Genomic DNA, 23499 nt, shown 5'->3' on the forward strand with positions numbered 1-23499 from the left:
TTGTCATGAGATCGTAAATAGCGAATAGGAAAGTTTGAAATACCGGTACGCTTTCTCGTTTCGCCCAATCTCAAATAAAAGCTGCTACCAAGTGTGCTATTATATAGTAATCTTACATTCACATGTGATATGTAAGTAAAATAACCAGAGTTCAGACTGAAATAAAACAAAGAGCGAGAGATTCCCTAAGTAAACATTCAGCATCGCTGGCAGCTCAAACCTATTGACTGAGTGAATTGACATGTAGTGAGTGTTAAGGGTTGAACTTGCCACGGTTCTACCATGGATGGCTGAGATACCTGAATTGCAGCACTAGACCATAGATCATCGACCATGAGAATGCTGTTTGTTCTGTAATATCTTGCGAATTGCTTTCTCGAATTCTCTCACGGACATCACGAGCTTCCCAATTCGCTACTTTGCTACAGAACCGAAATGTACTAGTATCGGCTGCCATTATTATCATTTAGCATATATTCATATGTCAACCCTTATTGCTGGGCCTATACAAATTAAGGAGGTGTAAAGTATAACACTCGAAACCCCCAGATTGCAATTAAATCCGCGGCGCGGGCTCCCTTTTATAGAGTCTTTACATATGGAGGAGCTATCCGGAGACATAATTTCCACTACCCTGCTTCAACGAGTGAGTCGTAGGATCGTTCTTCGGAATTTTGGAACTTGCAGTCCAGAAGCTCAAGATCAGAGGTCCCAGAATCGGCTGACAGCATCGCACCGAGTTCTAAATCAGCTAATAGCGAACCTTCGCACTTTCAGTACACGAAATTACTAAAAGATCTAAACCCCTTCCTCGCAGAAATACTAACGCTGCCAGCGACTGGTGGAAAATGACTAGGACGGACTGCTTGCAGTCATTTCTCGCTGTCTCTTCGTCCGCCTGGGGGAGCTTTTCTGTACCTGGGACAACCTCTGCTTGCCATAGCGAGGTGTTATTTCCATGTTGATATTGTCATTGACTGATAGGTGATTTACTGGTCGTGCTGTTATTACCTTTTGCATTCGTCGATCTCAATACCAGAAATCCAAAGATGGCAGTCAAATGATTGGTTTCCTCAAATGCTAAGCGATATTCAGGGAGTGTACAGAGTGGTTGGCTGTGAGCAGCAAGAGTCATTGAAACTTCTGCCTTGTAAGTCTTGCTGCAAGTGAGATTATTTAATCTATCATGACAAGTGCATACACAAATTGACATACCTGTAACAACATACCCACCTAACCGCTTTATTAACGCCCAACTCCCAATTCATAACCCCATCTACACTCCCCCCATATCCTCCACCGCCCCCTCGCGATCCCAACTCTCCTTCTCCAACTTCCTCACCGCCTCCTCAATCTCCTGAATCCTCTTGACAACCCTCTTCTTCTCCCTCTCCTGCTCCTCCCACGTCCGTCTAAAGCCCTCCATCATAAACGGCCTAACCGCCACCTTCTTCCCAAGCTTATAATCATAAACCACGATATCCTCCTCACACCTCGCAGCCGGTCTCTGTTTCGACTCGGACATAATCATGACATCAAGCAGGAAACTAGACGAGTCGTCCGAGGGCATCTCGCGCAGTTTATGGAACACGGAGATTTGATCGGGGTATGTCATGGGCTGCCACATATCAGCCAAATCCAAAACCACAAAATGAAAGAGTAGAGATGTGACGCACAAACTTATAATCCACCCTAATACTCTTCAAAATCATCCCCGTCCCCCTCGAACTACACAACTCCTCCCAGCGCCCCGCACTCCCTTTATCAAAGTGCACACCGAAATTCCGCACCCAGCCCACCCGCGCACTCTCCGCATATCGCACGTACATCACGTTATTCACATGACCCTATCCCCATCAGCCTTTGCCTTTCCCCCCAAAACTCTCGACTCAAAGTCAAAATGCGAGATTCACAAACCATACTATCCATCTCCCCCCACACGACCTTCTGGCGCACCAACCCGGCGCGTTTCGGGTCCACGAGAAACCCTTCGCGGCCAGCGACTAGGGACCGCCATTCTGTGGCTAGGATGCGTAGGATGGGGGCGAGAGAGGCGGTTTGAGGGGGCGTGAGGCCGAAGGAGATGCATTTTCCGAGGCGCGATTTGGTGGTTGAGAGCCATTTGGAGGTGGGGAGGGGATGGGGTGGTGGGGTTGAGAGGTTCGGGGGTGTGGTGTGGAATTTTCGGAGGAGAGAGGGGAGTCGTGGTTTCATTGTTGGGTGGATTGTAAGAATTGGAAGACGGGGAGGAGGGGAGGTTCAAGATGGGAGCTGTGAGCTTGAAGCTTCCCCAGGAAACCGAATAACCCCCGCGTTTTTGAGCCCCGCGAAAGGCGTCATTGGCAGCTTGGTTGAGCTGAAGGTACTTATGTATTTACCAATTCCTATTTTCAGACTAAAAGTGTAGAAAGAAACTCGTACCTAGAGGATGATTTGATAGAAAATCATTCTTTTCGACAATCTGCAGCGACAGAATCCATAAACCACTAATTCATCCCATGTTCACCTTAAACAAACCTCGGATGTGGGGCACGTCGTATTGTCGGTGACATCGCATCTTGCTCGCATCACCACAAGCTTCACAACACAACAACAGCTTTCCCAGCTCTCCCAGCTCCAATCCAACCCCGGCCTATACCTTCGAACCTGCAACCACTGATCTTGATCTCAAAAGCTCGATTCCTTCACCCGCCGCAATTACAATGGCCACCCCAAGCACCGCCCTTCGAAGCCAGGTAATCACCATCTACAAAGGCACATTGTCCTCCTTCTTAATACTCGCGCCCGTATTGACATGTTATATCGCAGAACTTCTGTACCTGGGTCGCGAATACCCATTGGGTTTCGATTACTTTCGCCCGCGATTACACAAGGCGTTCATGAGCAATGCGAAGATATCGGATGAAGAGGAGATACGAAAGGGGATCGAGAGGGCGGAGTTTGTGAAGAAAGGTATGGAAGACAAATCTTATGCGGGGAATTGGAGTGCTAATTCGAGACTAGAAATTGAGGCTCTGTAAGGACATTAAGATATATGGATATCTATTTCTGTAGCCCTGATTTCCAACTAACCAGGGTATATCTAGGTACTATCTAAAAAGATACCGAGTTCTACGCAAACGATACGACAAAGCCTGAGGAATACGAGATACGACGAGATATAGATCCCGAATCCGACGTATATAGTTCTATGGATACACCCGCTGCAGCTCGCTGCATAGTGATCCTAAATGCAACCCCACCAACCCAGCTCGCCACAGACGAAACGGGATATACGGGTAAATAGACAGCAGACAATGGTCCAACCAAAAGGGTCATGCATCGTCACGTACAACCTCAAGCGGACGGTTTTTTCTTCCGTGCCCACCACGCTCCAACCTCGAGACACTCACCCCAAGACGTGCCGTTGTTCTTGAGCAGATCATTCATCATGTTCCCCTGCCAGCGATCCCACTCGTCCTGGCCCTTTCCGCTCGCCTCTTTCAGCATGGGCTCGAGACTTTCGATCATCTGGACTACTGTTAGGAGCGCTGTCCTCCGTAAAGCTGCTTGACCCGCCGTCAGGATTTTTCGATCCGATTCTTTGGATTTGCCCTTTGCGTTGGCTCCTTGGGTGACGGTACCACCGACTCCTTCCCTCTCCCATCGTACTTCGCCTAAAGGAATCGCGAGTCGCCTCTGATCTATCTCGACGAGATCTTCTGATTCTTGGAGGAGCATGGCTCGCATGGTGGTGCAGGGCATGGGTGTTAATTTTCTCAGTTCTAGAGACTTCGTCATCCATGTATTATAATCCGCTAGGTATTGGTTTTGGGCTGTGGCCAAAGGTGTTTGTGGTGTCAACGTATATGTCCCCATCGCATTCGTATGGAGTTGTTCTTCGTCCTCGCTGTCGTCTGGTGATTCCTTCGTTGATGGCGGAGTATGTGGTAGTAACATTCGTAATGCATGATCACCGTCCCATATTTCCAATGTTCCGCCTGGCTTCAAGACCCGTAAATATTCGTCCATCAGCGCCTGTAGCATTGCCCCTGTAGGCATAATCAAACTCATGTCCTTGATCATGATCAAGTTGAATTCATCATCGCGTAGTGGCAATGGTGTCCGACGTAGATCGTGCTGTATAAACCGCCAATTCATATCGTCATCCGATTCCATTCTCGGTGCCAGCGGTGCAATATCAATGCCCGTAAACGCTATCGATGAGAACCCCCGCTGGGAAAAATGCCTGTGACACATGACGCTCCAAAATCCCGTTCCACAACCAACCTCCAAGACGCGTTTCGGTGGCTTGCTGTCGAATGCAGGCGAGCAGATCGGCCCATTGAACACTTGACATAACAACATCGTCCTCAGCGTCTGTCTATGTATCTCGGTCAGGTCGCAGGGAAGCGGATATGGTAATGTCGTGTCTCGTAGGTACCGTCTGCCATTTTTTCGGGCAAATGGGTTTGTGAGTTGCACATCTGGGGGAGGGGCTTCGCTCGAGGTGACTTGCGTCAGCCCACTTGATGCCGTATTGCTGGAGATGCTGCTCGACCGGCCGGCCGCATCGCCCCTGGCTGCCGCCGCAGCATGCGATTCTGCTATCGAGTTGGCATGTTTGCTTCGCGAGCTGCCGGTGGAGGACGAGGTGCGGTTGGCCTGGGCACGAGCTTGTGCTTGAGCGCGGGTTTTCGAGGATTGGTTGGCAGCGTGCTTGTAATCGGGTAGGGGCGTGGTGGATGATGGGAGAAACATGCGATCGTGTAGCTCTTTCTCGGTGGATTGGGAGCTGGTGGTGGTGGTGAGCGAGGTGGTGATGTTGGAACTGAGACTCGATGCCGAGGACTGGAGGTCGGTGTAGATGGCGTGTTTTGAAGAAATCGACTTCGAGGTCCGGTGTGACTTCTTGACCAACACTTTGTGCTTCACAGACGGTGTCTTGGAAGGTCCATTTACTGTTCTCTGGTTGTGGGTGGAAGAAGAGGGGTTTTTTGAGTTGTTGGAATTTACACAGACGTAACTGGCAAAGAAGGCGGCCTCTGCCATAATTGTCGCTGGGGCACTGGCACTTCTAGGGGTTGCTCTAGACCTTGGAGGGGGTTGTTGCAGCGGATCCAGCCGGTACGGTCGCTAACTGGTCGGCGGTGCAGCGTGCTTGGAGCTTGTCTGGTAACGATGCCAGGCTAATCTGCGAATCTCAAAAGTCTGGAGAACACCCCTCCGCATCACGACCCAATGGAGGAGGCAAGACGGTGTTTTTGGCAGTCCTCATCGGTGAATGTGACCTTGAGAAGCACCTGGGCACTGGAATCTGGCCGATCTCCCACTCCCTCCGACCGTTTCTGTCAAACTCGAAACTCGGTCCCGCACGACCACGATCCTCGACGATGCGCTTGGCGGTGGGAATTGACACGTGAATTGGGCTGAAGCTGGAGGCGGAGGCTTAATGGTCGTTCTCCGGATTGGGACGTCAAAAATACGAAGATTGTGGCCAGGTCAGCTTCCTTCGTCAACGATGAGCGAGAACCTGGAGTATAAGTAGTGCTTAGCATGAGGAGGCGGTATTCTTATCGACGCAACTGCGGAAACCATCCTCATTTGGAAGGTCCGGGAAGAATCGTGAATTCTAATACGCTCCCCTCATCAGTGCAAATATCCTCATCGGTTCGCAAGTTGGAGTCTCAGATACATTTCAGCTTCGTGGGATGGGCCATGCTAATGCAGGGTTCGGAAGAGATACAGGGCTCAGTTGCTTTTTGCTTGGTTGCCTTTTTCGAAATGCTTAACAGAATACTTTATTCCAGGCAAAGACGCGGCGATGGTTACAAACCCGCGTTTTGTGTCATGCCTATCTACTGTTTAGTTGATGCTAGGTTGGTCCCCCACATTCGGTCAGCTATCGCAAAAGCGATAGTGATCTCGGTTTAGTGTAGTAATGAGAAAATGATATTGGGCAGCCTTGTGCGCTGATTGGAAGCAAGCTTCAGTATAGTAAGACGATCTTCTTGCAAAGGAATGTACATCATGCTGTGTCCGTCCCTGCCTTGAATTTACAAGCAGTCGTTCTGGTACGTAGTGAGAGCAAAAACACTTCTATACGTTCAAACTTGGTAGAAGATATGATGATAGCTACAAGTGAGAACACGCTTTTAGCATACAGTCTAAAGAGAGTGCAATATTGTAAACAGGTTCGATGAGAAAAGACCAGAAGGAAAACGAACCTAAGAAGTGATAGGAACTGAGCAACGGGAAAGGTTGTAACAGAACGGACATTCTCGAGAGACAAATTCAGACATCACTTCCCTTCCTCTACGGAAACTCCTCTACGGAAGCACTACCATGAGCGACTGCTAAAATTTGAGCACTTTTTGCCCAAACTATCTAGCCGTCGAAGGCCAGTGCCTTCGCTCGAAACCGATTGAATTTTGATAACGGCTCATTGATATCGTAAAAATGCTTGTGGATAGTCGAATCAATAGCCCGGGACTTCAAAAAGTTAACCACATCAATGGACTGATCATAGTAATCCAACGTAAATTTTTCGATGTTTCATGAGTGAATGCAGGAGTTATCGAATTGCACCTGTATTTGGAACGAGACCGACAATTGTGCATCATGCCTCGAGTACCACAACAACGACGGGTAGCTCCTCTATCCAAATTAATTGAAGATATTCAGCAGCGCGGAAACTGAAACGACCGATAAAGTTTGATTCTCTGTCGCTCGCCGAAGTCGGGATTGTGTCTTGTAATACGCCAGACCTACCTAGCTAGCTAGAAATGTGAGTAGTTGTTGTTGATCTCCTGAAATTATCCGGAACCTGAAAGTATTTGGGCCACTTGTTGCAGCCCAACATTAGGAGTTGGATGAAACAAAGAGTTCGCTTCGTGGATGCTAGGAAGTCTCGCGGCAATTGAAACAACGAAAAGTACAGGCGCGTGTCTTGTAAAGCCATGGGGCTCACAGATGAGCTCAGAAACAACCAAGGGAATGAATTTTGAATTATCGATAAAACTGATAATACAGGAGGTATATAGTGAAAACAGACCGTCAAATGGATGGCTTTTCCCCATACTTAGAAACGAGTCTAACAGTTAGAACGACCATCGTCTGGTCGCGTGCGGTGTGTTGCAAACGTCAAGTCGACGGTTCGAGCCGACGGATCGAGCAGCTTCGAAGACGGTCGCTTACCGCAGCGTTTAAATCACGTGGCTGGACCAGGATCGCGCTAAACCATCTCTATTGACGGGAACAGCATCTACAACACCAAAGCACACGGTAACCCATTAGCAGCATCTCGACAACCTCCTGCTCGACCGATATTGCCATTGATAGTCTATTTGCGCAGTACCTCGTTACGGAATCCGGTATGTATTACATGTGCTGCTCCCACTCGAATAGCAAAAACAGTTCACCCAGCTTGGATCTTGCGCTTCGAGCTCACACCTTCTCTAGACCCTCAACAGACTCCGCTGCTAGACCTCGACCTTCATACCTCCCCAAGCATTAATCACTGCCTCGAATCTCGTCTCTCACGCTGCCCCAAGACCAATCCCACGACCAATTGTAGCTACTTGCCAGCTACCCCCCATACACGCCTCCAAGTCCGACAGCACTTGGAGTGCACAGGTTTTCCGTGCTGGCAAGCACCAAGATTCTATCGCGATAGATGCTCAAGATTCACATACAGCAGACCTATGTGCCAACGAAGAAAGTTCCGATCCCCGCTCTCCAGTGCACCTCCACCGACCTCCACCCCAGCAAACCGAATTCTTACTCTCCTCGCGCGGCCTACACTATATTGTACGCGCGCACCCCCATACCAAATATAACCGTGGAGGAATTAGATGGCCGATGGGTACAGATATCTACAGCAGAGCGCTGGGAACCATTTTTACCCTCAACAATACACGGCGAACCATCACGCGCGCCAGCAGATAATACGCAACAGCACTCCCCCCAACAACCTCCGATCCGCCTTCTCTACTGAAACTCCATCACCTTCTCGATCTCCTGACTCACACTCACCAGCTCCGAATTCTTACGCAATGTACGGCCCAGGACATTCAGGACAACCTGTCCGTGTGCCCGGAAGACAACCACAACAGAATATGATGTTTAATTACCCCCATGCACACCAACAGCAGCACCAGCAGCATCATGCGAACACGCAGCACGATCATTCGTCACACCCAACAAACGGCTCAGTGCTGGGGCACCACGCACACTATTCGTCGGGCGTCTTGTCAAATGCGACCCCAAGTTTTACACCAAGCAATTTGCAAAATGGACATACATCGACAACTCGCGGGGGCCAAGCACAGGCGATAACAGAATATTGGGCAGAGCAGATGAGACTGCACAAAGAATCCGAAACTGCGAACCAGTCTATGGTGGAACACGGGGCACCAAATCATTTTGCGAGAGCCAGAGCTGGGGAAAACCGAGGTTTAACTACGAGTGCCGACACAGGTTCGACAGACGAGAATAGTGAGGACCGGAGTCGTCCTTACCGACAAGAAATGGTAAAGCGCCAGGATTGGCACAGTATGGACATCAGTGGCCAAGGTCTCAAAGTGTTGGCCACACCGTTATTTGACTATGTGTTCCTAAGTGAACTCTATATTGCGTCAAATAGGATCACTCGTTTGCCAGAAGCGATTGGCCAATTAAGATATCTCACTCATCTGGACGCTTCATTTAATCTGCTGACGGAGTTGCCAAAGGAGCTCGGCATGTGCGTGTACCTTAAAAAGCTCCTCGTATTCAACAACCGGATTGAAACTGTCCCTTACGCTTTGGGAGCATTACATCAATTGGAGCAGTTAGGAATTGAAGGCAACCCACATCTGGACCCAGATATCAAGAGTGCGATCAGCGAGAGAGGTACAAAGGCTCTCATCAAAGAGCTGAAGGAGAGCGCTCCTGGTAGGCTTTGGAATCTTCCACACCTCAAACTATCCTCTGCTAACCTAAACAGCTCCAGCACCACCCCAGGAAAGAAAGTGGATAACGCTTCAAGATGGCCTCCCTTCAGCCAGCAACGAGACGATAAAGGTCGCCTCATTCAACATTCTCTGCGATCGAGCCTGCACCCAAGCACTTTATGGATATACACCAGATTCAGATTTAGAATGGGAAACGCGCCGGGAAAATGTCTTGAAGGAAATTCTGACCATCGATGCGGACGTCATTTCCCTCCAAGAAGTCGATACAGATACGCACTACGAATTCTTGAGCCCTAAACTCGCCTACCACGATTACAAGGGCATATATTGGCCGAGACCTAGGTCGAAAACTATGTTGGAAAAAGAAGCCAAGCGCGTTGATGGTTGTGCAATATTTTATAAGGGCAGTAAATATATTCTGCTAGATAAGCAGCTCATCGACATGGCAAATGTTGCCATCAATCGACCAGATATGAAAAACCAGCAAGACATTTTCAACCGTGTCATGCCAAGAGACAACATCGCCATTATCGCTTTCCTCGAAAACCGTATTACCGGCTCGAGAATAATCATTGTCAATACTCATCTCCACTGGGACCCCAAATACGCCGATGTCAAGTTAATTCAAACGGCCATCGTAATGGAAAAGGTGGAGGTTTTGGCAGAGAAATGGACGAAACGATCCGCATGTACAGACAGAGAGAAGAAAGCCGGGTTGATGGACGAGAATGGAATTCCAGAAACAAACTTTGCAAACTTCACGCCATCAATGGAGTATTCGAGCAATACGCAAATTCCATTGATCGTCAATGGCGATTTGAACTCTACAACCGGCTCAAGTGTGTATGATCTGCTTTCCAAGGGAAGTGTGAAGCCAAACCATCGCGAGCTTAGCCAGTACCAGTACGGAAACTTCACCAAGAATGGTATCGACCATCCGTTTTCGCTACGCTCAGCGTACACCGCGCTCGAAAAGACACCTGACCGTTTGCAATTCACCAATTATGTACCTAACTTTCGGGATGTTATCGATCATATATGGTACTCTACCAACACCCTGGAGCTAACGTCACTTCTTGGCGGTGTCGACCCCGAATACATGAAGACAGTACCTGGATTCCCAAACCACCATTTCCCCAGTGATCATTTGTTGATAGCATCTGAATTCTCAGTCAAGGCGAGGAAGGAAAAGAAAGTGCATGCGGAGCCGGATTTCGGGCCTTCTAGTCGGAGAAGGGATTAAATAATCGTTCTAAACCTTGAAGCAAATTCTACTGTCCATGGCATTTGATATAGGTTGGCCTGGATGCAATGTGAAAACTTCTCTCTCTACTCGTGTATCAATTGGAGAATGGCTGGTGTTTGGTTCGTCCTGGGCAAGGCAAGGACCAAAGGGTGAATGAAATCTGCATGTAAAGTTTCTCTTCCTAGGAAACAAAACTATATGCGGAAAATGGGAGATGGGTTTTGTCTGATGTTTGGTCAAAGCGGCAAGAGGGACGATGGACAACGTGGGGGTTTTGCATGTTGAGGTTGTCTTTCCTCTGAGTCGTTGGGGTGTTTTGATAGGAGGCGTTTTCCGTTTTCGTTTTTCCCTCTTTTGTCGTGGTGCTTTTTTTGAAACGTCGTTGGTTGGCTGGTGGATGGAATTGGTTTGCGTGCATACTTGCGTGTGTCTGTGTCGTTGGACTTTTATGCAGAGATATAATGGACCTGACTGACTGTTCCCTCGCTATATTCTTTGATTCTTGATTATATTGGTCTTTTGTGAAGTGAGTTTTGCGTGTGGTTAGGTATATATTATAGCGATGGTAGATGGGTGGTTCGAAAGACTGTTTGACTCATGATATGATCTTTCCAAATAGAATCTTGATCGTTCGTCCAACTTTACACTACATCTTTGACGTTCAAAAGACAAACAGAAAATTTGATACTCGAACCGTCGTATTGGAGAAAAAAGACAGCAAATACTCCACTGGTAGTTCAAAGGAGTCCACAAACAGGCCTGATAGACCTCTTGTCAATTTATACCATGACAGAAAGCTAAACTCTTACCTCGGAGTAACGCTTCTGAAACTCTCAATAACTTGCAAAACTTCCTCATCCTAGCTACATCGCATCGTCACTTTCCTGCTCACAGTGCAAATATTAAATCACAGCACACAAAAACCAAAACTCCAAGAACAAGATCTCATTTCCCACAAACCCTCCCACTAACTCTCAAAATTTTCTAAATACCACACACCCCCTGGCCAAAGCTATAGCTTTCTCTAATAACAACCATGTAACTCCCCACCCCAAACCCTCCCTTGCCAACGCAAAATATCTATCTTTACTACGAAACTCGGTTCGAATCATCGAACCTCACTTACACATCGACCACCAAACCGAGTACTCCACACACGTAAACGGAGGTCGACAGACCGTTCCACCGCGCCAGTCTCGACCGCCGCATTGATTCCATTGGTTTATGTAGTCTGGGGAGTCGTTTGGTGGGGTGGGGGGTGAGGTGTTGGATGGAGGGTCTGGGATGGTGTGGGTGTTTTTTGAGGGAGTTGCTGGTGGGTATTGCGGAGTAACTGGCGTGATTTCTGGTGGTGAAGTAGGTAATGGGTGGGAATCGGGTTCTGTCATGTCAGGTTCTGTTTCTGGAGCTGGGTGTCCGTACTGCGGGATATTTGGAGTGTTGTGGTTTTATTGCTCGGTGTTTGATGGAGTTTGGACTGGTGAGTACGGTGTGATTTCTGTTGTGGCTTCTTGTGGGGTTTTATGCGGCGTGTACTCTGGGACGTGAGAAGTAGTCTATGTATGTTGTTCGTCAGTGTTCGAAATTTGTATCGGCGTATATGGATCAACACTTTTCGTGCCCTGAGGTGGTGAGCTATGCGGTGTGTACTGTAGGGCGTTGGTAGCTGGGTGTGTAAGCTGTTCAGCAGTTGAAAGTGTTTGTATCGGTGGGTATTGTGGAACATTCGTTGTGCTTTCGGTTGATGAACTAGGTACAAGATACTCTGGAGTACTCTTCGTAGTTTTCGTTTGTGTCTCCATGCTTGTCTGGGTATACGTCCGCGTCTGAGTATATGTCGAGGTACTAGATGTCCCATGATATTCCTCATTGGATGCGGTTTCGGTCGGTTTATCAGGCGGTAGATAATGTGGGACATTATCTATAGTCTCAAAAACAGTAGATGTGTTCGTACTTGTTTGAGTATTTGTCTGGGTGGGTATAGCACTCGTCGGCTTAGGTTGTTCCTCGTGCGTTGTAGTTCTTGTCATGGTACCCGTCGAAGTTTGATGTTCAACACTCATGGTATCATGAACGGGAACTACTGAAGAAGATGGTGCCTGTGAAGAATATGGAGGCATCATCTCCTCCATCTGCGTACTCGCTGGCTTCACCGACGTAACCATCGTCGTACCCGGTCCAGCAGGTAAACTCAAACATTTAGTTACGCCATTCAGAAACCCATTATTTGCAAATACCTGACTCATATCCCAGATCATCACTCCTCCAAAACTAGAAAACGTCTTGGTATAACCAATGATCGCCTCCAAGCTACCTCCAGACATGTAACCGCTCCCGGCAGCGGTAGATGAGCCTGGGATTCCGAGGAAAATCTTCACGTTTTTATTCAACGACTCGGTCTTTGCCCACTTGTCCCAGGTTTCGAAGTTGAATATCGTTTGGGTTGTGCTACCTGGAACGTAGGATGGGAGACCACACTCGTTGTTGAAAAATTGAATGAAAATTGCGTCGAAGTAGACAGCTCCAGCGAGCATTGGTCCGACGTTCCCGTCAGGATATGGACATTGGGGAGTTGTGGTGAGGTAGAATTTCTTCTCTCCACCGGCGGTGCAGGCATCCATTGATTTGCGGAGTTGATTGGCGAAAGCAACCATATTTGGGCAAGTCATTTCAAAATCGAAATCAAACCCATCGACGGCCGCGTTGCCGAAGGGTCTTGAAGCAGTGCTTCCTACGGTTTTGGGACCGAAAATAGACCAGATGTTGTTTGCTGCTGCTACTGCTGCTTCAGGAGAAGGGAATCCTCCATCTATATAGTTTGCACCACCGATTGAGAGGAGGATAGTTTTGCCATATTGTTTTTGACATGTTTGAATATCTTCTCTGTGGAATGTGAGGGAAGGTTGATGGTGAAAAGTGGTGAGTTACTTACTCGACTTGTGAACAGTAGAGCAACGAGCTGCCAGGAATGGCAGTACATCCACCTTCAGAATTTGCTAGGTTGATCGATGGGTTATGGAGTGTAGTCAAAAATGCAATTGGAATGATCTGTTTTCAGTAAGCGCGTGAATTGGGGTGTTTTCGGTGAACGTCTACATTCAACTGAGTGGCTAGAAGCAGTTAATAAAGTAGCTTCAAAACGGACAGTGGATACTCTTACTTGCGCAATAATGAGAAAGTCTTTGCTGAGACAAAGGTCCATCTCTTTGGCCGTAGGAATTTTGTCCTGCTAGCTGTCAGCTCGTCGAACCCGAAGACATTCGACAGATCACTTGCCCCAATATACAGCGACATTGTTCGAAGCAGCTGGGTCGAATCCAGCTCTAACCCATTCAATGCAAAAGAGAAAGCTCGAAAGCAAGGAAAGACTCGGTATGGACAGCATGTTCGACTGTTGAGAAGTTTGTGATTCTCAAGGAAAAGAACGTGCGCGACGTGAAAGTTATACATCGGATCTGAGAGTTTATTCTGAATTGAGACAGTTGAGAATTGAATGATAACGACCGTCCGGTCCGTGTTGGGACAATCGAAAATGGAATGATCCTGATCGGCTGTTCTTCCGAGTTAAGAAGATTGAGAATTTAACCGAACCTGCCCGTGGAAGTATATATTCGAATTCGGTCGTTTACCGAGTCAAAAGGTTTGTGACCGAAACCAGAAGGACAAACTTTAGTGTACGGGAATTTCAAATAGAACAGATAAGCAATGTGCCTTCTATGTGAAAAGTGAAACTACCCAGGTAGTCTATGAAGGTTGCAAGCTCCTCATAACACAGATTCTCTCAAAGGCCGACTCATAGATCCGTTTTGGAAGGATTTGATTAGGCGAAACTTGGATTGTAACCGTTATTACAATTTCAAACTTGAACGAATCATTACGCTCTTGGGCAGAAGAACTAATTTCATCACATCAGTGAGATGAGTGAAACAATTCGTGGCCTCAAATCTGTAATTTCCACAATGCCAATGAAGTATTCCGAGGAGAGAAAAACATCAGTTGTGAAGCGAGTCAATTGACCGCCTGATAGAAACGGTCCAGAATAGTACCGTCTCCGCCCCGTCAACTATAGTTTAAGCGGCACAGAGAACGAACACCATTTGAAGTTCGGACTTCGTAGCTTATCGAATACAAGTCCTTGACAAGTGTCATCACAGAAATCTGAAGATGATATTGAGAGACCGAAATTTCGAATTATGCCAGTCCAAGTCCAGTAATATTGAAGGAAGAGCAAACCACTACGGCCGCGGTAGCTTCCAAAATTCGGCTCGTACTCGCGATACGAAGAGTCTAGATTTAGTCGAAGCATTTAGTGGATATAATTAGATGTAGATAATTCTTATAACATTGCCTAATGCGGATATTCGAAGGTTTAGGGGGGATTAACCGAGCCTAATTAGACAAGTTATTTTTAACACTTTACAATTTCTCGACTCTTGTAAAGGACAGAAGAGGAAATATAATATGTAAATTTCAGAAGAAGTTGGGTTAAAGAGTTCACCGATAGATTTATATTTGTAATCTTAAATTAGACGGTTGGTGAGATAGTGAATATGTGAAATAGGCTTAAGATTAAAGGTTATTAGGTCGCTTCGATTCCGACTATTAAAACTACCCTAAAGAAGCTATCCTAGGCTTTCGAATTAATTGTATACTAGTAAATAACACTAATGAAACGGTTAGCTGTTAGTTGAACTTAGGTAAATTGAAATTTCTTGGAAATAGCTTAGCCTGGGAATTGATGTTGTTTAGCTTACTAGTATAACGTATTAACGTTACAATAGAAAGTTTTCTTTAGTAGGGTGCAAGTTATTATAAAAGAGAGAAATAACATTAACTCCTGTGGCTAGACTTAGTTTCGTAGACTTCTTGTAAATAATAGTAACGTTGGCAAACATGTTTATATTAGTTAACTTACAAACTTGAAATTTAAATAGCTATTCTAATTCTACTTAGGCTAGACTTATATACAAGAAATAACTCAAGCTTTACTTGATTCTAATAAGTGTCTTTAACACAGTCAACCTTGTTATTCACTAGAGGTGACCTAAAACATAACATCTAAAACATAACATCTCCATAATGTCGCGGTAGACAAGAAGTATTAACGAAACTCCACACCATTTTCAACCTCACCATAGGGGGTATAGAGGTTCGCTGTATGATTTAGGACATTTTCGCATACAAAGTCAACCAATGCATCTATACACCTCTTGTGGAACTACAAACTAGCGCAAATATCTGCTTTTGGTTCAAGCAGAATTTGACTAGAGTCTAGAACTACGCTGTCTTATTAACTCGCAGTAAGAAACACAGTAGGATATCATGTCATTCCGATAAACCACATCATGTTCCTCGAATGCTACGTGTCTTAACAACCACTTAGAAGCCCCGACATGTACTGCTTCAGGATCGCTCACTCGTAGTAAGTATTCTCATTTCAAAGTAATAAGTTGCCTTCTGTCCAGCATACAGAGCTGATATTCCGGAGTATGTTCGTCCATACAAGGAGACGCCTGCTGAGCCTTTAACACTTCAGAAGAACAAGAGTAAAAGCGAGTGTATGTATAATTTACTTCGAAGACATTTGAGAGATAGCAGAATTTGAGCGTGATGTAGCACTCGAAAAGCGCGGCGAAGTGAATTAGTGATGAAAACGGTCGTTGCTACTTGATCAGAAACGTATCGATTTAACGTACAACCCGGATGCTACCTCCCGTCTCATTTAAACCAGAACAAAAAATACTCATAGGAAGTAGTCAGTATCTAAAGCAGCGCAGCGATCATCCTGAAGTTCCCAGCACAGATAAACGCAATGAAGCACGAGTCTGCGACTGCATGTCTATGTTTCCAATTGTCACATCACCACGGTGAGTTAACAGACAGGTGTCGAGTAAATACAACCTATAACTTCATTCAAACTCGCCTTCAAAACACATCCCTCCTGGAATAGGCATTCCCACACACTTTCAACCACAATAGCTGCATGCAAAATCAAAGCCGTGACATCAAGACATCAAACCTTCAAAACCAACTCCTGATAACCTCCACCTCCCTCCCAAACCCACTCCATCCACAACTGCACCACCACCCCACCACTCCTCCCCATCCAACCCACCTCCTCTACTTATCCGCACAACGCAAATCTCACCAACTCCAACCCTCCTATATTATCCATCCCCCCCCACCCAAAACCAAATCCACTCCCACATCCTCCCGCTCCAAAGACCCCCAATCCATATATTTCCCAGCACGCAACCTCGAATCGGAGAATTCGTCGAGATGGCTTTGTTGCACGTCGAGGCTCGTCTCCGAGAATGCCGGGTATTGAGTTGTGCCTTTCGTCCGAGGGCGCGCGGTTTTTAAGCGAGACGATGGTCTGGCAGCGCACTTTGGTAGAGGTTGAGGATATGGATATGAAGATGTGTGTTTGGGGGGTTTTATGGTCGGTGTTTTGGTTGCAGCGTGGGATTTGATGTGGTGGGAAGGAACGGAAGCGTGTTGTGAGACTGAGATGATTTCTGAGGTTGGAAAATTGATTCTTGACATTCCTTTTCTTAGATTTTTTTCCCCAGAGAAGATTCTGTATGTTTACTCAACCTGTTAATTGAATGTGGAACTGTTGGCAGCATATCGTTGTTTTACCTTACATTATTAGTGTCTTGTCCGGACTGCAACATACTGGCGGAAGATTAGTTGTATTCGGTTTTCTTTTTTGTATGTCTTGATAGTAGTCGACGTAAAATCATCCGCATGACATGATGAGATTATGCTAACATTGTGAGATTAGTTCAAACTGAAAATGTCAGTGATCTTGTAACATCTGCCTCAGGAAGCTCAGCACAACCAACCAAACAATCTCATCCTAAATGACGCGTGTAATAATCACAACAAAAAAACCACAATACTCAAAATCCACCTATCACGGCAGATTAACTCAACCGTATATCACATTCTCTGGTAAGACCCGTCGCTACGGGAACGACCTGAACTCGGGAATCGTAGATCTGCTAGATCTTGAATGAGCTAGGTTGGTTGAGCTTGTGGGATGACGAGGGGATATGAGTTGCATTTCGTGGTATTTGTATTTGTCTTTGGGATGAGATGAGCTAGGTTGTTGTGAGGTTTTGAGGTGGATTGCGGAATGAGTTGGTGAGAGGGATAAATGGTGATGGTGAGTTGAAAATAGGAGTTTGTTCGAGAACACGGTGAGTTTAGGATCTTGGTTTCATCTAGTCATATTGGACAGTTCAATCTCCATCCATCTCCTTCTAAGGGATTCTCCAAACAGCATCCTCTGCATATACCAAGACGCCGAAACCACACACCACCTTACTACCGATTTTCAGCACCCAATTCTAGAACACCTCGCACTCCGAAATATTTCAATACGATAAGGCAGACCAACAACCCATGACGTACTGGTAGCGAGGACCCAGCGCGCCGGTTCACGATCTTTAAGGGCTGCGGGAGGGGAATGGAGATCTGGCGCTAGGGAGTTTAGCTGGCGATCTTGAGGCTAGTGAGGAGTTTTGCGACTTGGGCTGTGAATTATTTGGAAGATAAGAGTGTGAAGTTGATGTATTTGTGGAGAGGATGGTAGTTTGATGGTTGAGAGGGGGATTGCTGAGGGGTTGTTATTGTGTTGTGTTGCGTTGTGTGTTAGCAGTGTGCTGTCTTCAAGCAAGGGTCAATGAATCAAACTCAATAATCTCGAATCTTTGATAAGTTTCTCTGCTCTTGGCACTATTTCCACAACAAATCTAGCCATCAACCCAAACATATACCTCGGCCTCGGCGCGGGTTTTCCTGCATACTCCCCGTTTCAATAAAATCAAGGGTCCGGAGGAGATTCCAATTCTAGAAAACCTCACAAAATTAAAGTTTTTCATTCCGATTTCCGGTCTAGAACACTGATGGAACTGTTTGGTTTCTTATCTTGCGTCGAAGTACAGTCGTACGCGTGTCAGGTTAAACAACTTGAAGATATACTGATGAATAGGATAATGCGATCAGAATATCATTTTTGTGCTCAGACGGCAGAGTGGAAGATCGAAGAATTGCAGACATGTGGGGATCTTGCGTTTAGGACCCACAACGGAGTCAGCACCGGAGTCAGCGTCGGACTTTTCTGCTCCAACGAAGCCGAACACGGCACGGTACAGGCAGGACTCACTCACCAGCACAGTCACACTGGATCAAAGCCGGGTTGATCTTGCCGTTAATTACTGTAACTGCACAGTAAATGTCGCATGAAGATATTATCCTTCTTGGGTATCATCGAGGACAAAATTGTTGTCTGAGATATGCTCGAGCATGCAGAGTAAGAGGGACGGGTATGGACGTAATGTGACTACGCCGGGTGCATAGCCTCAGCATGCCGCGTGTAGGTCCCATTGAAGATGTGTTAGGCTCCAAATGATATTGAGTATCATTGCAAAAGAGTAATTGTAATGTTTGTAATGACACGCGTGAAATGCACCGCAAGGGCATATCTCCATTCTCGATCTTGTCGTCGACCAATTTGCAGATCCTTTGACCAGGCATGTGGACCGATCTTCCCACTGATGAAATTGTGCGTCTCCTCCACGTGAGAAGTTGTGGGTTTCAAGACCCTTTCTCCGAATTTTCCACTCCGCAAACTCCAAGAAGCCGAGAATTGAGAGGTTCTCGAAGCCAAGAAGGGGATGTTTCGCTCCGTCGACCATCCGCTGGTCCACTCATCGCCGTCCCACGCAACCTGCGGATGAGTGAGGTGAGGTAACTCGTGCATTGGATGGGACCGCATTGCTTCGTAGTCAGCGAGCAGCACCGCCGTGGATTCGTGGAAGGCATGACCGTGTGTAAGAGTAGCACGGAATTCGCAACCGCGATCAACAGGAAGTCACTGATAGGGGATATGTTGTGCGTGTTGAGATGTCACTAAGATGCCATTCAGATTCGGATAGATCTTGTGGCGATTCGGCAGTAGCTTGGAGCTTCTTGTCCGTACGAATAACACGCTTGGCCACAGCGAATGAAGACGTTCGAGATGCCGTGTGCCCTTGGTTTCGTAGCCATGAGCGCTGGTTCGTCGGACAAGAGGGCTATTACGATACATGGAGGAGGTGGTGGTAGCTTTTTACGGTCAAGACCCAAAAGGCTTGGATGGTGTCGAGACGGATCTTGAACTCTCATTGGTACAGTAACCTACTGTAGCTCATGAAATCTAGCTTTAGGTTACGGAGGTCTTGGTGGCTGCGTGCGTGCGTGCGTGAATTTTCCCAAGACGATGCTCGTACTTCTGCAGTGTCCGTTGCAGCCGGTAGTAGTGCGCGTCTTCGAGGCGTGTCTCGGAGTAAGAGAGGAGATGGACTAGGTGGGAAGAAACATATAACGAACCGTTTCCCTTGGCCGGACGCAAATTTGATTTCGTTTTCTAAATTGAGAATTGTTAATTGAAATATCTTGGAACACCAGCTGCACTGCAACATTATCTGTACCATCTGTTTCTTGAAATAATATACACACATACACAGCCGCCATCACATACATATAGCCATACACGACTGCACCCTTCCGCCTCCACTGTTACTATTTTTCACCATTATCGCCTCACTGCAGAAACTGGCATAACTCGTTGCATCAATTGTGTCGACAAAGTTATATATCAAGTTATATCTCATCGCCGACCAACACTACACGTTGTCGAGAAGTCAGAGAGAGCATTCACATCCAGCTCATCCTGTCCTGCTCGACAAGGCCCGTAACGCCTATATCCGGTAGTGATCCCCGACTCGCCCGCCCAGTCCCCCCGACCAGCGCTTGCTTGGCAGCCAAAGGCGCAGAGATCGATTTTTGAAAAGGCCATCGGTGATTCAGACGCCCTAATTCGCTGCCCCGCTTCGAACCTGTCCGCAAGTGCATTTCGAGAATACTTGACCACGCCAGTGCACCGCCAGCGCCAACAAAGTACCACGCGTTCTGCACCAACATACTGCACATCAAGGCAAGAACTTGGTAATTGTCTGTGGTGAGAAGATATCAGTCTTCAACCATCACATTGTCTTCCAGAGCACACTCAATACCCTCAACATCGAATTGGCAGAGCACCTATATTAGTTCCCTTCCTACTATATGCTCCAATACTCGGTCCATCCTCACAACATGTCTTCTCCCAGACATTACCAACTCCAAGCAGAGCAAAAGTCCAGCTCACGATCTTCCTCATCCTCCTCCTCGTCCTCTTCTCAGCGTCTGCATCGCCCACAACCACACACTACCACCGGCTACTCTGATCGATCATCAACTTCCTCCGAATCCTCCTCCGCTTCGTCCTCATACTACTCCGATCCATACGCTCGCGCTTCCTTAGACTCCCGTCAATCCGCCCCTCGAGTAGAGACTCTTCGCTGCTCACGATGCGCCAAATGTGTCGAGACGGTGGTTTCTCCTACCCATGGAGGCGAATTGAGGAGGGTCAACAGTGAAGATGCCGTTGCAAGTGGAATGGTACGATTCGGACATAATCTATACTACTGTGAACGCTGTGCACGCATGGTCGGATACGCTTGAAGAGACCTCGAAACTTTGGAATCAAATATATCTACTGTGCAATGCGAGATGCATTGGCTTGGAACAACTACACGCAACTTCAGACGATAACAATTTGACGAAAATAAAATCAACAACCAAATATGGCGCCATGGAAATCACCATCATCCCATGGCATGGCAATTTGACATTGTCACCCCGAACAAAGTCCATGTCGCATCGGATTATCCACTTGCGACGCATCGCAAGCCGGTACATTCTGCACCTCGACAGCTGTGGAATTGATACTCCTCCAATCAAACCAGAACTCTACAGGCTTCATGCAGCCACGCATCGCCACCCATTCAGCTCTCGCCACAACACCAAGTCTCAATCCATTAATTGGACCGGTTGGCCGTGTACAGCAGTGTCGCATTCGGCTTCATTTGCGTCACACGATGAAAACTGAGGGGTTTTGGCTCGAACAAGATGTTGCAGCCGGCGAATTTCCTTGATTCTTGGCGTGGCTTGACCAAGAATCTTGCTTACAGGACCTTTTTTTTTTTCATGCGAAAAATGTATTATGGGATGCTTATGAGCAGGTTTTAATTGTATTATGCTCGACGGGTTTCAAACTGTTTGATACGGATTGCTACTTTTTACGAGGGAAGTGAGACCGGGGGGTGAGGATAATTGAGCCGAAGGTGGAGGGGAGATTTCAGCGGGGTGGGATTTTTGCTTTTAACTTTTACGAATGTTCTTATACCCATTGTTAGTTATTATTGAGAGAAATGAGATGATGAGATTCATGAAAGTAATTTTTTATTGTTTTATGTGACTTTGCGAACATGAAATCTCAAAAATCGTCATCATATCTGTCTTCCTTTAATGCGAAGACAACAAATTTTGACCATCTCCAGTTATCACGACCCACTTGCTCAAATACCTACTTACATAACACGACCGCATTTTAACCACCAATCCAAAGGAAACACCCCTCTCCTACAGCTAAACTAACCAGAAAATACCCACCGCATCTGTCTCTCAAAACAATCGCATTCGTGTCACGCTCATCGCATTCGTATCTCCCCTCCCCCTTTAAAGAACCCCACCTTTAAAAGAAAAAGGTACTGACAGTATTGTATCTCGTCTTAACTCCGCGTCGGCGAACTGAGGAGCAGATGAGACTAGAGCTCTACCGTAGTGTCCTGGCTACGCCAGTGGGAAGATAGATAAATGGTCCCGGCTGTTCTTATTAGTTGGTGGATGGGTTTTGGGCTAGGAGATGTAGTTCGTGATTCTTTCTTTAGGGTAGGGTTGTAAGGAATAAGTGGATGAGAATAATGTACAAGGTGTAGTAGCAAACGCCGAACCCGAGATACCCTTTTTTTTCCGATCCCGATGGGAATGTGAGGACTTTTCGATGGGGATGCGGATGCGATTGTGTGGGTTGTCGATCAGAACGTGTATGACTGCATTGTGCTGCGTGTCTTGTGTTATTGGTCATGTCATGTAATACGGTTGTGAGTTGGGTGGATATTTTCCGAGGTTTGGGTTTTGGTTGGAAGACGTTTTAGCTATTGTTGCATGTTTATCGCTGATTTCTTGATTTTGGGGGACTAGTCGGATGGGAATATGGCTTTTAGTTGTTGTTGTGTTTTGGTTTCCCCTCATGTACACACGATCCGTTACTCCAGTTTTGATCACTAACTTCATTCCATCTCTGCTCTCCTAAACAAAACAACAACCCCCAGACTACCAAAACCTAGAAAATATGACATTCTCGGTCCCACCAATCACAACCCAAACCATCAATCCCATGAGCATACTAGCACCTCGCATACGGCGTCTAGCCGCGCAAAATACAGGTACAGAAGTATACTACCCTCTTGAAACTCTCGACGCATCGCGAGATATGCGGCGGGATCTTGCGTTTTGCGATAGGTAGCGTCTTGTTCTAGCGATTAGCTTGATGCGGTAGGTAAAGCTGGGTTTCCCGAAGATGGCCCTCGGTGTAGGAGGGGGATGGGATCTCGGCGTCGTAAGATCGGGATCGAGAATGCGATTTCAGAATGGGGGTTTTTGGGTCGTAAAAGAAACCGGGTTTGGGATTTTGGCTTGTGACAAACATTGACAACCAGCAGCCTATCAATATACCGTTCGGGAAGGAGATATACCGGAGCTAGAATTTAGTCAGAAGATGTTATTTGTGTTTTTCTTTTGGATTTTGCTTAAGCGTGGGAATGGCCTTGGTTTGAGAGGGAAGTGGTGGTTTGAAGGGTAAAAAGAGGATTACTGATCTTTAATAGTTTCTCTTGTTTAGTGTATTCAATTCGGAATAACCCCGCGAAATGCGTCCCTCATCTTTTTTTAAATCTATAAATGTCATTCTAACTACTTTATCGCTAAGATACATTTCGTTGCTACACTCTAGCCACATGTTATTATCATGATTTCCCTATGACTCTCCTATTCTTCAAACACGTGATCTCACACGGTAAGACAACCGATGACGAAGTACGGACGCCGAAACACGTCACGAGTGACGTTATCTCATTCGGCGACGTGCAACAAAATTCCGGCTGATTGGGATTGGCTTCTGCGGGGGAAACGACACGTGATAGACTTACAATATATGTGACTTGGAATAGAGAAGAGGATTTTTGATAGTTGAGTAGTTGTTTGGTTATATAAGATATAGAATGCGATTTACTTCATGTTAGTAAGGTAGATAGGCCTATAAGTAGTATTATAAGAAGAGTGTATAATATTGAGACGTGTAGAAATTGTCCGTTAGGCGATCTACAAGTG

General features: G+C 46.5%; 6 protein-coding genes across 6 annotated transcripts; 3 read left to right on the plus strand and 3 right to left on the minus strand.

Moving 5' to 3' along the window:
* Window positions 1–1276: 1276 nt before the first annotated feature.
* GLAREA_07910 (Thioesterase/thiol ester dehydrase-isomerase) lies at window positions 1277–2122 on the minus strand (the record flags this gene model as incomplete). The annotated part of the gene is made up of 3 exons (XM_008082597.1): window positions 1277–1618; window positions 1677–1847; window positions 1961–2122. The coding sequence occupies 3 exons, from the start codon at window positions 2120–2122 to the stop codon at window positions 1277–1279; spliced, it is 675 nt and encodes a 224-aa protein (XP_008080788.1).
* A 580-nt stretch (window positions 2123–2702) lies between these two features.
* Window positions 2703–3020, plus strand: GLAREA_07911 (uncharacterized protein; the record flags this gene model as incomplete). The annotated part of the gene is made up of 2 exons (XM_008082598.1): window positions 2703–2952; window positions 3004–3020. The coding sequence occupies 2 exons, from the start codon at window positions 2703–2705 to the stop codon at window positions 3018–3020; spliced, it is 267 nt and encodes an 88-aa protein (XP_008080789.1).
* Window positions 3021–3336: 316 nt separating this feature from the next.
* Window positions 3337–5031, minus strand: GLAREA_07912 (S-adenosyl-L-methionine-dependent methyltransferase; the record flags this gene model as incomplete). The annotated part of the gene is made up of 1 exon (XM_008082599.1): window positions 3337–5031. The coding sequence occupies one exon, from the start codon at window positions 5029–5031 to the stop codon at window positions 3337–3339; it is 1695 nt and encodes a 564-aa protein (XP_008080790.1).
* Window positions 5032–7832: 2801 nt separating this feature from the next.
* GLAREA_07913 (DNase I-like protein) lies at window positions 7833–10176 on the plus strand (the record flags this gene model as incomplete). The annotated part of the gene is made up of 2 exons (XM_008082600.1): window positions 7833–8913; window positions 8966–10176. 2 exons carry the CDS (start codon window positions 7833–7835, stop codon window positions 10174–10176), a joined length of 2292 nt encoding a protein of 763 aa, XP_008080791.1.
* A 1559-nt stretch (window positions 10177–11735) lies between these two features.
* Window positions 11736–13564, minus strand: GLAREA_07914 ((Trans)glycosidase; the record flags this gene model as incomplete). Its single annotated transcript, XM_008082601.1, has 5 exons — window positions 11736–13062; window positions 13112–13227; window positions 13276–13281; window positions 13340–13405; window positions 13466–13564. The coding sequence occupies 5 exons, from the start codon at window positions 13562–13564 to the stop codon at window positions 11736–11738; spliced, it is 1614 nt and encodes a 537-aa protein (XP_008080792.1).
* A 6758-nt stretch (window positions 13565–20322) lies between these two features.
* GLAREA_07915 (uncharacterized protein) lies at window positions 20323–20730 on the plus strand (the record flags this gene model as incomplete). The annotated part of the gene is made up of 1 exon (XM_008082602.1): window positions 20323–20730. One exon carries the CDS (start codon window positions 20323–20325, stop codon window positions 20728–20730), a length of 408 nt encoding a protein of 135 aa, XP_008080793.1.
* Window positions 20731–23499: the final 2769 nt, after the last annotated feature.

The sequence above is a fragment of the Glarea lozoyensis genome, assembly GCF_000409485.1.
Source record: "Glarea lozoyensis ATCC 20868 chromosome Unknown GLAREA16, whole genome shotgun sequence".
Lineage (NCBI taxonomy): Eukaryota > Fungi > Ascomycota > Leotiomycetes > Helotiales > Helotiaceae > Glarea > Glarea lozoyensis.